General features: G+C 45.5%; 2 protein-coding genes across 4 annotated transcripts in view; one reads left to right on the forward strand and one right to left on the reverse strand.

Moving 5' to 3' along the window:
- Positions 1-15163, forward strand: part of LOC308323118 (matrix-remodeling-associated protein 5) — a 74902-nt gene that overhangs the window by 50984 nt on the left and 8755 nt on the right. For all 3 annotated transcript variants that reach the window (XR_013964801.1, XM_080774743.1, XM_080774742.1), the window contains exons 7-12: positions 1602-4580; positions 4922-5199; positions 5718-6027; positions 6561-6755; positions 13162-13680; positions 14157-14328. Coding sequence is in view for 2 of the 3 variants with exons in the window: in XM_080774743.1 (XP_080630869.1) it covers positions 1602-4580; positions 4922-5199; positions 5718-6027; positions 6561-6755; positions 13162-13680; positions 14157-14328 (4453 nt within the window). In the remaining variant the exon portion in view is untranslated. The remainder of the gene's footprint in view (positions 1-1601; positions 4581-4921; positions 5200-5717; positions 6028-6560; positions 6756-13161; positions 13681-14156; positions 14329-15163) is intronic.
- Positions 8200-9636, reverse strand: LOC308322887 (nuclear factor 7, ovary-like; the record flags this gene model as incomplete). Its single annotated transcript, XM_080774376.1, has 1 exon — positions 8200-9636. One exon carries the CDS (start codon positions 9634-9636, stop codon positions 8200-8202), a length of 1437 nt encoding a protein of 478 aa, XP_080630502.1.

Raw genomic sequence — 15163 nt, forward strand, 5'->3', positions numbered from 1 at the left:
CGTCCCTAGACCACACATTTACTGTCTTTTTTACCGGTTTACTGGATTTAAATATGGACCGGTACGTTGGCATGAGATAGACAGTGTTATGGTCGGACATGCATACAGTTCTATCGTCGGCTGTGCCGAGTGGGGGCCTGGCCCTGGCTGTGTATGCTCCCCTAATGTTACCATAGCACTTATCCAGGATTTTAAACTTCACACACTGCTGGAATCCTGGCAGAAAGGACTCCAGTTTGCAGTGGTTCATGTCGCCCAGAACCAGCATGGTCGTGTCTGGCTTGTTCTGTAGGTGCTGATGCACACAGTCAGCGATCCGACTCGCTGCTCTGGTGGCGTTAGCATCTGGTGGAACATATACGACACACACAGATATGTTGGAAAGCTCTCTTGGCAGGTAGTATGGTCGTAATGTGATGCATAGCAGTTCAAGATCGGGATTGCATATCTTGTCTCTGACCGCAACATTACAGCACCATTTGTCTCTGAGTCCTCCCCCTGTTTTCTTTCCGGAGCTAGCCCGTCTATCAGACCGGATTAGCGTGAAACCCTCCATTTCTACCAGGCTATCCGGTATATCCTCATTGAACCACATTTCCGTGAAAACTAGCAGCCCCGACTCGAGGTACTCAAAGCTGTGTTCAGACACAAGTCGGGTGTCAGACACAAGGCATGTGGCTTGAATGCAGCCCAGTGAGGGCATACATCAATGCATAAATCATTTGTGGTAGGGAGGGAGATGTTTAAGAAACATCGGATTCATCTGATGTTTGGTTGTGGTAACGAAGCAGCACAAAATGATGACCATATATCCCCGTAATGGATAACTAGGCTTTAGGCGAGATTCAACCAGCTTGCAACAAACTCTTAAAAGGGTTGTAAAATGGGATATTAAGTGTGTGTATATTGCACATGCAACAATGTGCACAATGACGGGGGAAAGAATCATTAACATGGTGAATCACATCTTGATGACATCAAGATGTGATTCACCATGTTAATGATTTTTTTCAGACCTACAGTTCTAGGACAGAATGGGGGGACTTTTTTTAATATTATTTCCACACAACAGCTCTAAGGTATATTAATTGACCGGTCTCTACTGCACAGCTCTTTTTTAATGAGCGGCTCTGCCTTTTGTTTTTCTTTGCCCTTTTTCTTTTGCTGAGTCTGCAATGGCCATTATGCTATGCATGCACTCAAAGTGAAACCATTTATCTGCCTGTGTTTTGTTATGTTTTAACATATCAGCCATAATCACTTCCACATGTTAGATGTTTGTACCAGTAGAACAGTAATGATAATACATCATTATGTTTATGACACGCTGAAGATATAGGTGGGTTTGAAAGCCAAAACACAAATTTACATGAACACATCACATGAACTACATCTGAACTCAGATTTAGAAAGAGGTTAATACTTATCTTACCATCTTAAGTATTCTGTTCTGGACTTTTATAATTCTCAGTATTCGTTGATATTCACGCATATTTCCCTTACTCACAATCTGTTCTTATTCTTCCCTCCCCTGTCTTTCACCACTTCTGACCATTCCCTCACTGTTTCTCTCCGCCTCTCTTCCTCTCTCTCCCTCTCAGGGGTGATCAAATGTAAGAAGGAGCGTGACCCAGGCGGTTCCATTGAGACGTGCCCCCAGTGCACCTCTCCTCAAGCCCTGAACGGCAGTGCCTTTCTAGAACTGACCCCTGAGAAGTTGCCCTGTGAGCGCCCGGTGCTCCGGTCCCCTCTCAAGCAATGGGACAGCCCCGTTTGGACCGAATCCGAAGTGGAGCCCGATCTCCCGTACACCCGTGATCTCGAGAGGCCGCTAGGCCACCTGACTTTTGTTCTCTCCGACAGCCACGGGAACAGTGCCAACGTGGCGTGCGACGTGCGCCGGCCCGGTGAGAGCTCGCCGATCACCTGGACAGAGAGTCCGCGGACACCCGGGGAGGTGACTGTCAACGCGTCCCTGGTGACCGTCCTCGAGTGTGAGATTGACCGGGACACTTTGCAGAACCTGTGGCGGCTGGTGGCGTACTACTATGAATTCCCAGCGATCTTAGAGAGAGGCTTGCAACGGGGAAATGCCACCACCGGGGCCACCTATCAGTACGACCAGGCCGTCAACGAGAATTCCCCTTACTTCACTGAATTAAAGGGTCACCTAATCGCCGAGCCCTCGTGGCTGCTCCAGCCCAAAGTCACCTTGCAGCTCAACAGACGTCAGACCACAACCAAGAAACTCGTCATGGATTTCACCACGCTAATCTCCAAGCAGACCAGCGGCCGCGGAGGACGGGAGGATGACGGTGACGACACCGCCTTGTCCTGGGCTCTGATTCGCAGAGGTACGGCAACGCGGGTAAAGGCCACCCTTGAGGGCTCAAAGGTCAATTTAGAATGCGAAGTCATCACTGGAGGGTCGGAGGTGAAAGTGGAGTGGATGCTGCCAGATCTGTCCATGCTTGAAGATGCCAATGATAAGATGGAAATATCTGAACGAGGAGAACTCATAATTCTGAATGCCACCGCGTCTGACTCTGGCCTGTACCACTGTCTTGTCAGAACCAAAGCTGGAGTGGACTTGGTTCCTGTTCGGCTCACTGTCAAAGAACACTTACTCATCCCTACAGCTTTAAATGGGCAAAAAATTATTGTCGAGAAAGGACACTCGATCAGTCTTCCTTGTGAAGTCACCTCAGCACAGCCCAGTCAAACTATCTGGTACCTGCCCCAAAATCAGGTCCTTCTCCCTACGCAACAGACAAGGAGGGCAGAAGTGTTCGAAAATGGGACTTTGGTGGTCAAGAAGTTGACCCAGGATGATGCTGGGGAGTATAGCTGCATGGTGTCCAACCTGTATGGAGTGGACATGTTGTCACACATGATAGAGGTCACCGCGGAGAAAGAAGCTGAGGTTCAGGCGGAGAGCGGGCGGACCGTCTTGTTGGTCGGCGAGGATGAAGGTGAGGGATCAGGGGATGGTTTTCAGGAAATCAAACAACCATTTGATAGCCAGGCTCCTAAGAGGGCAGGAACACATCAGAGGACTCCCGGGGGGGTTGTGAAAGGGAGGAGAATGAAAGATTCAAAGAGAAAGCCTAATATGTCTGTTAAAAACTTAGACCCAGACCGGTGGGCACAGATATTGGCTAAAGCCAATGCTAGAGTGACCACTGCTCTGCCCACAGTGCAATTGCTAACCGAGCCTAGCAGTTTAATGACTACTGTGATGGAAGAAACCACGACACCCAAACCTACAACTGTTATTACCAACGCTGTTACCACTCGTTTAGCTCCTACTACCAGCCTTGATATGACCACCAAACCACTAAGAGTAAGAGGTCAATCTGAGGAGCACTCGAGTTCCAAGCCTGCTTCTGGTTGGCCAAACAGGAGAAAGCCACCTTATAGGCGCAGGAGGCCACCAATGAGAGGCGTCCCTCCACACTTAAAACCCTCCCACCCGTCATCAAACAAGCCCCAGACGACTCTCCCTCAGCCCACCACAATGAGAACAACCCCTACTACAACAACAACAACAACCACTACTACTACCACCACCACCACCACTACTACTACTGCTACTACTACAGCTGCTCCAACCACAACGGAACACGAGGAAGTCTCAACTGAATATGACCAAACGCAGGAAGAGGTTGATTATGATGACGAGGAGTACGACGAGGATGTCAAAGACAGCCTTGAAGAAAAGGAAACCACTGATTTGAAGAGTGAGCCCCGCCATGCCACGGATGATTCCGGCAGTATTCACGCAAAAAACAATCCAAGACCAGAGGCAGGCGGCGTGTCGCATGACACTAAAGAAGAGGAGGAAGACTCTGAAGAACCTAATAAGGGGAGGGGCAGCAATAGTAGAAAACTAATAGAAGATTTTGGAAACCAACGTCAGGAGTACAAAGGAGAGACTGATACATTCAACAGAGAAAGGGACAGAGTTGACGAAAAACCTGACAGAGTCCAAGGGTTTCTAAAAGCCACGGACGAGAGACAACAGCAATCTAGAACAGACAAAGAAGGGAGAGAGAGGGAAGCGGGGAAAGCCACAAAGGAACAGGTAACAGAAAGCCAAGTCACCCGGCATACGACCCGAAACAGGCCGCTGCCTGTTCCAGAACCTCCACGAGAAGACAAAACCACAACGCATGCCGTAACATCCATTTCCAATGCCGTTTCTTCGCAAGAGAACGTCCTGAGGCCATCACACACAGATAGAGACAGAACGAGACAAGAGGGTGGGCATGAAGAGGAGAAGGAGAGAGAGAATGAAAAGTCTAAAGTAAGGGCTCAGACTACCGCTTTCCCCGGGAGGGATCCAATTCACCCCTGGCTCCACCAGGACAACCAGAGAGGAGGGCAGAACCCCTCATCCAGGCCAGCACTCTCAACCCCGGACAATGATGGAAAGAACAAGAAAGGGAAGGGAGAGGAGAGGGGCGGACGATTTCCTCAGCTTTCCCACGTCGCCCCAACTCCATACAGGCCTTCCACTCGTCACCACCACCGCTACCCCTTCTTGCCAGGTCAAAGGACGTTTCCTCGTCCTGAACAAGGTAATCAAAATGTCATGGGAAAAGATTTGATGCAATATAGGAGAGAAATGAATTGCTTTAAAATTACATTACAGTGTTGATTTTGACAGCAAATTTAGATTTTAGTTAGTCTTTTGAATAGTTTTAATTTAGTTTTAGTCACATTTTAGTCACCTGGAATGTTTTAGTCTAGTTTAAGTCGACTAAATAGCATAAGAATTTAGTCTACTAAATCTACAGTTGATTTAGTCGACTAAAATTTATTTTGGCGGGCCTTGATGCTATTTAACTCCCCCCCACTTTGGGAACCTGTGTTACAGTACAAAATAAATGTATGTACAAGACATGTTCTCTTGACCTAGAACCTGGGTGGGTGCCTGTTCCCACCCACCAAACGTGGCTCCAACCGCACCTCTGGGGTCAAGGGTCACGGGCCACTAATAGACCAGAGATCACAGCGGAGACGGTGAGGCCCACGGCCGGCGGTCCCGGGCGCTCCGGATTTGAACCCACGACTCCGTACCCGTCGCATCATCGCTATCACAATGTTGGCGGGGGAGGAGCACATGTGATCCCAGGCAGTAAGAGCTCAACCAGGGACCACCTGCTTCTAACCAAGCTGCGGAACAGATATAGACAGGTATGCCTTACTTTACTGTGCGTGCAGTGGCATCAATTCAGCAAAAGCTAAGGTATGGCAAGGTCACGAGATGAACACATGTATTTTTTATATTTTATTATAAATTATATTTCATTATTTTTTACATAATTGACACGTGTGTGCGTGTGTGCGTGTGTGCGCATGCGTGCGTGTACTTGTGAGGGCAAAAAGATTTGGGAGTTCGTTTTGCAATTAGGAAAAGATTGGGATTATAAATTGCATTTATAAATTCACTATCCTAAAATGTTTATGTCCTCATGAGTATAGTAATAGTGTGTCTGTTGCGTGCATGCGTGTGTCCATGCAGTCCAATATTTTTGTGCATAACTGTGATTATTACTGTGTGTAAATGCGTCTTTGGAGTCCTATATGGCCATCTATACACAATACAACTGCGCAATCTTCACTTGGATTTAATGGCACACAGGGGGTGAATGCGTGAATTCAAATGTTGAAAATGTGAATTGTAATTCGGATGGATGTGTGTGTTATTTCAGGCACAGCTCGAACGCATCGCTCAGCTAGGAAGGAGGGTGACATTCCCACTGACTCCCAGGCCTAAGATGAGCTACCCCCACTCTCCATCTTCCAATGTACCCGTTCCCCACGTTCCACCATCACCCACATCCTATGCACCCAAACCAGCAGCAGCCACCGTGTCCCACACCTACACCCCGAGACCTCCACAACGTGCTTTACCCACCACATCATCATCACCGCTGTCGTCCTTCGGTCTTTTCCCAACGGCTTTTCCCCGCCCCTACACCACAGCTGTGGTAATACACGGTGGTCGATGGTCCAATGGAGGTTAGTAGTAGTACCATGCTAAGAAGTAGCCTAAATGCTGCCATCTGGAATTTGACAAAGATACACATTTTACCAAAATAAAAGTATCAATTCTGCAATGTAGAAATACTCATCAACATGTACTTAACAGATTCACATTTTTTACTAAAGTAAAAGTATCAATTCTGCAATGTAGAAATACTCATCAACATGTACTTAAAGTACCAAACATAAAAGCACTCACTATACTCATTATATTAATCTGTTTAAAATAACTGATCTAGTACATTGGCTATTTTAAAATGGCCAAAATCTGTATATAGGGCCGATAGTGGTTTTGTAATAATCAAAATCTTCAAACAACTAACGAAGTAAAGGTACAATATTTTCCTCTGAGATGTAGTGTAGAAGTAAAAAAGTATTAATATATTATAATTTCCAAGTATTATAATTGGAAATGACAAATACCTCAACGTTGTATTACAGTAAAAGTACTTGAGTAAATGTACTTAGTTCCATTCCAGTACCACTGTGTGTACCTAACGTTCCTGCAGGACGTTCCGGCTCCCGGCGACCAACCCCCGCGCCGCCGTTCCCAGGGCTTATGGGAACAGGAGGCGGAGTTAAGCCCCATATCACCACGGTAACCAGGGCTAGCGTGTCAGTGCTGGCAGAAAGCGATGTGTTCATGTCCTGCGAGGCTTCAGGAAACCCCTCCCCGAACCTGGCATGGACCAAAGTCTCTACAGGTGAGTAACTATCTCTGGCGGCAGTGGCTCAGGGGTAGAGTTGCCGGTTGGGAACCTTTGAAGGTTCCCAGTTCGATCCCGGGCTCCCCCAGAGTTAATGTCAAAGTGTCCTTGAGCAAGACTCTGAATCCCTAATTGCTCCTGATGTGCAGGTTGATGCCTTGCATGGTTTCCTCCACCATTGGTGTGTGTGAATGTAATGCATCTTATATGTAAAGAGCCCAAAGCGCTATATACATTTTCCATTTTCCATTTATTTTACCATTTACCTCCCCTGCATCGACCAAAGTCTCTACAGGTGAGAGATAAACTTTCCCAAATAATGGGCTGTGGCCCATTTTAAGGTCAGGCAAGGATTTTTATTAAGGGTCTATGGTCCCTTATTGCATTTTCCCGGATTCTTTTCCTTTCTTTCTTCTTATAATTCTTCTTCTTCCGCCAAAAATAGCAGTTCTGGCTTAACCGTGCAGTTGTTTTTTGCAAAATATGGCAATATGTTAGAGGGCTATGCCAAACGGTGAAGATGCGAAGCCCACGACCATTGGCCAAAGGGTTATGCTAGGCAGGCCCGTCTAGAGTTTGAAATTTGAATGGACCGGTATAAGTCAAAAGGGAGACATCGAAGAGGAAGGATGGATGGGGAAGGATCAATATATGGAATGTCAGAACAGGTTCTGACATACTGTATGTACAATTGTCCATATATGGAGATCTAAGGCTTTGAGGTTTGAGGTCAGATGTAGAGTTGCTGGCTAATATTGATGGGAAATGCATGATTCCATAGTTAACTTCGGTCGCAAAAATAACTGGAATTTGACTGATTCATGTGCACTATAAAATGCAAAACTTAAAGATGGAGTGCCGTGATTTTTTTCCACCCTAAAACATGATCATCAGGTCTTATTTAGTGTACAGTATTTGTTCAAATGTTGTTTTTATGTGGGCACGCCCACCAGTTCATTAAGTATACCTGGTTTGCCTGGTGGGTGGTAATGGGTGGTGATCCACCTGAACTGAAGCTGCACCCACAGCTGTAGTTGTATGATAAAGGAGGAGGGGTTAGGGGAGGGGCTGATAATGTGATGTCACTATATTACTGTTTATTTCATTGGCCCGTTTGACTGTCAAGGGTTCAGCCTCCAGGAAGAAACCCTAAATACAAAGTTAATACACCATTGCACATACAAACGACTCCAGGGTGTCTAATGAAGTACCGTCACCTCATAGACACATGAAAAACTGGAAAAATACAAAAATTGTGGCACTCCATCTTTAATCGTTAATCATTCAATCTGACAGTCCATCTCTCCGTCTGTCCTCAACCGTGATTCAACACAGAATGATACATTAAAGAAATTATTGGCAATTCAATTCAAACAACCTGTCATAATTAGTTCTTATCACCATGGAGAGTTTAACAGGGTTTTATTACATGCCATACGTTCTAACTGTGGTCATACAGAGTGACATGGATCTTCCCCGGTAACACCTTCAGAGACATATCATCGGCATCCTCATAATTGCTAAAGACCGGAAACAGCCTCCCTTTGAAGGTGTGTGTGAAGGTGTGTATGTGTGTGTCAGCATCAGGATCAGAGAAGGACACCACTCCTCGGTTCCAGACCAGCTGGACTCTGATCCTCCGGGGTTTCTGCCTCACCGACAGAACGGTCATGCAAGTTAAAGCCCCTAGGCCTGGCGAGTAGGCAGCTCTGTATTCACCTTGATAGAGCTCTATCTGCCAGTATCTAGCGTCGTTTTCTCCCTGTCTCGGGTGAGACTCTGCTAACACACCCACTGTCCAGTTTTTATTGTGTTCGACCTCAACATCCCAGCTATGAGTCCCTGAGTTAAAGCCCTCAGAACCCAGGACATAGTCATAGTCCAAAAACCTCTCTGCGTTGACAGGAAGCTGCTGCTCACCTCCATGTCTCACACTGGTCAGATCATCAGACAGGATGTATTCTGGATGTGCGGTGTTGGGGTCCAGGATCACAGGAGTGTAGGAGACAATGTCCTTCATCTTGTCCCAGACTTTGAAGGCCAGGTTGCCCAGGTGTTTGGCCTCATTTATCAGTGGTCCCGAGACCGGCTGTGGGTCCTGCAGGGTGAGCTGGATTCCCTCCATCGTGGTCTTGTAGTTCTGCAGGAACGAGAAGTGGTCGTCGGCTCTCAGCTGGTCCTCTGTGGCTTTGATTGCATCAGAGAGGGTCGCCATGTCTCTGTTCAGCTCCTCGATCCTCTCCTCTATCTCCAGACTCTTATGTGCCTCTTCGACCCTCAGAATGGCAATCCTGGTCTTCTCTTCCTCTCGTAGAAACCGATGAAGGTTTTTAAATTGTTCCTTAATCTGTGTCTCTGTGTCCTGGGCCTGAAACTTGATGTGTTTTTCTGTTTGGTCATAATTTTTTTTTACTTCATCAAAGTCCTCCAGTTGCTTCTTTACAGGCTTCAGTAATTCCTGGACTTTCTGTTTGCAACGAGTCAACGCTTCGCCCACAGGTAAGAACTTGTGTCCGGCGTGTCTTTCTGAATCCCGACACACGAGACACGCCAGCTGTTCATCGTCCAGACAGAAGAGCCTGAGCTTCTCCCCGTGTTCGCCACAGAAGACTTCTGAGCTCACCGACGAGTCACTCTGGCGTTTCTCCTCCACAAAGTTCTCACACAGGTTCTTTAACACCAAGTTTGTAGGAGGATTGTCACTGGAGGATGTTGTTTTACAAACAGGACATCCGTGTGTTGGTCTCCCTGTCCACCATTCCTGCAGACAGCCTTTGCAGAAGCTGTGGCTGCACGACAGCAGAACAGGATGTTTAAAGATGTCACGGCACACAGGACAGGTGAGCTCCTCTTCCAGACGAGCCAGACATGAAGCCATGTTGTCTGCAGTTATCACTCTTCTGACGTGGAATGTTCACTGAGGCTGTTACAGCTGGAAGACAATTCAACAATGATAAAATATGAGTATAGCAGTATTAAGACTACTTCTTCTAGTTCTACAGTAGTTCTCCACCTGCCTGGCCCTCGACTGCCTGTCATGGTGTCTGAAGCAGCTTGTGTGTTGAACAACATCAAGTCCACTAACACTTTACAGCTTTACACACTGAGTTGTTTATTACTGTATGACTGTACAGTATAGCCTACCAGTGAGAGTGATAGTAGTGTCTCAATTAAGTTCAACAACTACTACTACTATAGCTTCAGCAGTAGCAATACTGCTGAGTTGTGGTGATGGCATTATTAGATAAAATATTTGAAACCTGTACGGTATGTGAATACTTAACTGCATCTGATGGGCAGCTGCATCACCATGCAATCACATTTGTATAATTAGGAAATCATTCACTCAAGCTATATTCACCAGACCACCAGCCTGTTTACGTCGATGTTTAAATCAGGAAATCTCTAGTAAACATACAGTAAACATGCCGACACTGAGTGAACATGTTGAAGATTGCTGCCCTGCTGCTACCGACCCGTCCATCTGTATTAATAAAGTTTAGCACTAATTATTTATCTAGCAGAAGGATATAGGCCTACTTCCTCCTGTAGAGCTAACTTCATGCTGGCACAGACAAAAACACCACAATGAAACAGTATTCAAACGTACCTGCTCGAATGGAATAACTTGAATTCCTTCTTGACTTAAATCCGTTGTCAATAGTGAGAATATTCAGTTCACTTTCTATCTAGCAAATCTTACTTAATGCATGAACCTTAAAATAGAATCACCAGAGTGAGAACCAGACGTGATGAGACCCTAGAGAAACACCTTTCTTCCAGCATGCAGGATGATTGATCCACCATCTTGCTACAAAATATTTATACACAACACAGAAAGGGGAGGAATTAGATCTGTGAGTGACATGACACAACAATAGCCTCTCTTTGTTAAAAGCACACTGATTGAATCAAGTGCAGTCAGTTGACAAGGCAGCCATGATCAAAGGCCAATTGTCCTTTTCTAATTAATCATTCAATATACAGTTCTTCAACATAAAGGATTTTCAGTCAATTCAATCTGGCTGTTGGTAAAACTGAGAGACAGCAGGATGCAGAAATAACAATGTCTTATGCTATATATTGAATCATTTGATATGTAGCCTTTTGTGGCTTATTTCTAACCTAAGATGCTTTCAGATACATATTTTAGCTTGCTGATTAAGTTTAAAATGACTAATACACTGTCAGATGTCATCTTGAATGAGATTAATGAATGAGAATAGTTCTCTAATCAAAATCAGCTGTGCTGATGGAGGAACGTGCAGACGGTGCAAAAATGGGACCGGGCCGCGCTTCGTCATCACGCAACACGTTTTCGTTCAAAGGAAGTAATTGATGTTAACGTCACCAAAGACCAGCTAGAGGACCCTGGCACATGAAAGAAAACGCCCAGCAGGGCAAACTCAAAATCTGATTGGTTGACACATTTGATGCTATGAACTGGTATACTCATCCAATTAAATATATTTTTTGTTATCAAATTATTTTGTATTCATGACAAAAACAGTACAATTAGGCTAAGTATACAATAAGGATGTATACTTCAGTATATATAAAAACAGGATGTACTGTATTTATATAGTTAAAGGAAAATAAGAAACAAAACACACACACACGTGTGTGCACATGCGTGTGTGCGTTTGTGCGTGCGTATGTGTGTACAGTATGTATGGTGCTCACTGCTCATGCATGTGTGCTATCCTGCATGTGTCTGCTGTTTCATGCTGAACAGGGGGACATTAGACAAGCTCCACCAGAGGATTCCACACATAAACTTTTACAACTTGAGACTAATCACAACTCCTCTTTGTTCTCTCACACGTCGGTGGTAAATGTGTTTGCTTTCTGTGTGTGTGGCTGAAACTGAAAGGGATACACTGCTTAGGATGATTTAGTATGACTGTTATACTGTATGCTATCTTCCGCTGCTCCCCTCTAGCCAGCTATATCTGCAACAGTCTTCATATTCAACAGAGTCTGCATTTCAAAATCAGAATCATCTTTATTGTCACTGTAAAACAGTGGGTACATTTTGTTTTTGTGCAAGCTCCATTGTTTTTGTATATAGAAAGAAGGGGTGTGTGTGTGTGTGTGTGTGTGTGTGCATGTATGTGTGCGTGCGTGCGGGCTATAAGGTTTTCTTGTTAGGTTTTCTGGTTAGGGTACATTTCCGAAGTTAAGGATATCTTTAAAATATATATAGCTACACGTAGGCTTAGACTCATTTGGTTTCCAGTAGGAGTTAATTTTGTACATGACTGCAGCAACAGCAGCACAGAAGTTAAGTGGGTTGGTAAATGACAAGTTTCAAGAGCTTCTGAAATAAGCTAATACGTTTAACTTGGAACTTCTTTAGGAAGGAACAGAAATCTACGTCACTTTATCTGTCCAGCTATTCCAGCTGGCAGATTCGTCACACTACATGGGGGAGGCAAACTGGAGCCGAACGTTGGATTGAAGTCAATGAGAGCCAGGTGGACCAGCTAAGAACACACCATTTGTGAATGACTGCGATCTTTGTAAAATAATCGTGAAAAAGAAAACATGTCATATTTTCAGCTGTCAATTGTTTTTGGATTTGCACACTATCATTTTATTGAGGTATCTAAGGAGCACAGAGTATACATTTCGCCTGCCAGGCCAGAAACGATCATGAGTTGGCACAGATACCATTACATAGCGTGCACTTTGAAAAACAAGTGATCAGAAAACATCAAAACAATGTGTGATAATTATCTTATTTTGCGGATTATCTGACCCAGGTTGCAATCATTCAAAAACAGTGTTGTTCATAAGCCGGTCCATCTGGATCTCACTGACTTCAATGCATTCCCTTGAATTTCCGGTTCCAGTTTGCCTCCCCATACTGAGGTACACAACTACACAATACACATGTCTGGTGTGGAGCGCTTCCCTTCCTTCGTAAAGATGGAGTGCCATAGATGGCTTCCCATGTGTATCCCTCACTTCACACGGTTGTGATATTTGGTTTCTTCCTGAAAGCTGAAAACCTTTGAGTCAAAAGGCCCAATCGAAATACACCTCTTTAGTGACACACTAAAATCATCCCCTCCAATAACCACTCCCCAACCCCATTGCCATTTTCATACAACTACAGCTGTGGTGGGCTTCAGTTCAGGTCAGGTGGGTTGTGCTAAGGTGCTACTAAGGTAGCACAGCCACCAGTTCATTAAGATGAACTGGTGGCTGTGGCCACATACAGTAGTAGTAACATAATTTTAACACTTTCTGTACACCTTTTTGAAGTAGTATAATCAATAATACCTGATGATCGTGTTTCCGTCTTTAAATACGACCTTGACTGTTGGGCGAAAGCCTTCGAAAACTGTACGTCTGTATCCAGAGACTACTCTCACATCCCTCCATTCCTTTACCCTAGGCGCCACCATTCCTGCCAACACCAAGCATGGTCTCCGTTTTGAGGTCTTCCAGAATGGGACCTTCGTCATCAGAAATGTACAGCTCCAGGATCGCGGTCAGTACCTCTGCACGGCCCAGAACCGCTTCGGATCGGACCGAATGGTGGTAACGCTGGCCGTGCAGACGCAGGCCCCCAAGATCACACCTCCCAAGTCCACAGAGATGGCAGTGTACTTGGGGAAGAGTGTCGGTCTGGACTGCCTCGCTTCGGGGAAGCCGCCGGCGCACATCTCCTGGATTCTTCCTGACAGAACGTTTGTGCGGGACGTCGGCGTCGTTCAGGTGCACCTCTCTGCGCTGTCTCTGCTCCACAACGGGACCCTCCGAATCCAGGCGGCTAATTTCTCCAGCAAGGGGGACTACAAGTGCATTGCGAGCAACGCCGCGGGCGCCGACACGATAACCTACCATCTGCACGTGGCAGCGCTGCCTCCGAGCATCAGCGAGGGCGTGATGGACACCGTGATCATTCAGCCAGGTATGACAGACAGACAGACCTTTATTGATCTCATGAGAGAAATTCAGCACTGCAGTAAAGACGTAGGACATGCCGATGCAAGGGAAAAAAAGATATACAGCTATCAATTAAAAAATTAAGAAGAAGAAGAATAGGTATAAACAGCTACAGGGATCTAGAATAAAATACCCAAGACCAATGGAGATTCAGAGTAATGAACAGTCAATCCACAGTGTAGTAGAGTGTATACAGTACAGTATGAGTACGTGAGTACATACACATATCAACCGGGGGTCCAAATGGACCCTTACGGGTAGCCTACAGTATGTAACTCTGAGTGGACAAATGTAACCAAATTGGTGGATCCATTCATACACAGTTAAATTAACAAGTGGGGGCCTGTGGATTAATAATGCATACAGTATCAAACCGGGGGTCCTTAAAAATTCAGAACGCTGAGAATCACTGGCCGACCCCTTTACCTCTTCTATAACCAGGGAGGAGTGTGTATGTCCATTGCTCTGCCAAAGGCCAACCGGAGCCTGTGCTGAAGTGGATGCTACCAGCAGGGGTGGCCGTGAAGCCGTCCCAGTTCCTGGGTCGCAGGCTCTTTGTCTTCCCCAACGGGACGCTGTACGTCAGGAGCGTTACACCGGCCGACGCTGGGAGGTACAGGAGGAGTCACCTTATTTACTTATTACTTGTTACTAGAGGTTCAGGACACTTTCTGCATGGAGTTTGCATGTTCTCCCTCTGTCTCCTATAGTATTAAATGTTATTGTCTTTTTTTATGTCCAGTGTATTTGTATTTACTTCATATAGTTAACATAACTATAACTAATTGTCTCCACCAGGCTGAAGGCATGGGGAGAGAGTATATGTTTTGCACTCCGTCCGTGTGTGAGTCTGTCTGTGTGTGTGTCCATCCGTCTGTTACCAGCTAATCTCCAGCACCGCTAACCCGGTCGATACCAAATTTTGCACACGCGCTTCCCTGGATGCCAACGATGAATCTCTGCCCCAAATTTTCCAGAACGGCCTGTTATAGCGCCACCAGGAGACTGACTTTTATAAAACACATTTTTGGATATTACTCCTTATAATGTGCCCCGAGGAGCACTTTATCTAGTTGCATTTGAAATTAAATAAAAAATAATCTTTTCAGGATTCCAATAATTAAAAGTAGCAAAGATTATTATTCAGGATTTCAACTCAAATATAGCAAAAAAAATGATATACAAGCTCAAAACACGTCGCAGTGCGACACATTTTGAACATTGTATGCAATGTGGCCCTCTGGAGTGAGTGTGGAACTATAGTGGCCCTCTCCATATTCAAAGTTGCCCACCCCTGCCCTATAGTGTAGGTACCCTCACAAAAAACATACAGTAATCCTGGTCTCTAAACTGTCTCCCCCTGGCCAGCCGGGGCGCCTCATGAAGGGGAAAGGAACTGGTTGGAATTACGTGTTCCTTCCACACGCTACGTCCAACAGGGGAAACTC

The sequence above is a fragment of the Protomyctophum bolini genome (genome assembly GCF_963924005.1).
Source record: "Protomyctophum bolini genome assembly, chromosome: 10".
In the NCBI taxonomy this organism is placed as follows: Eukaryota; Metazoa; Chordata; class Actinopteri; order Myctophiformes; family Myctophidae; genus Protomyctophum; species Protomyctophum bolini.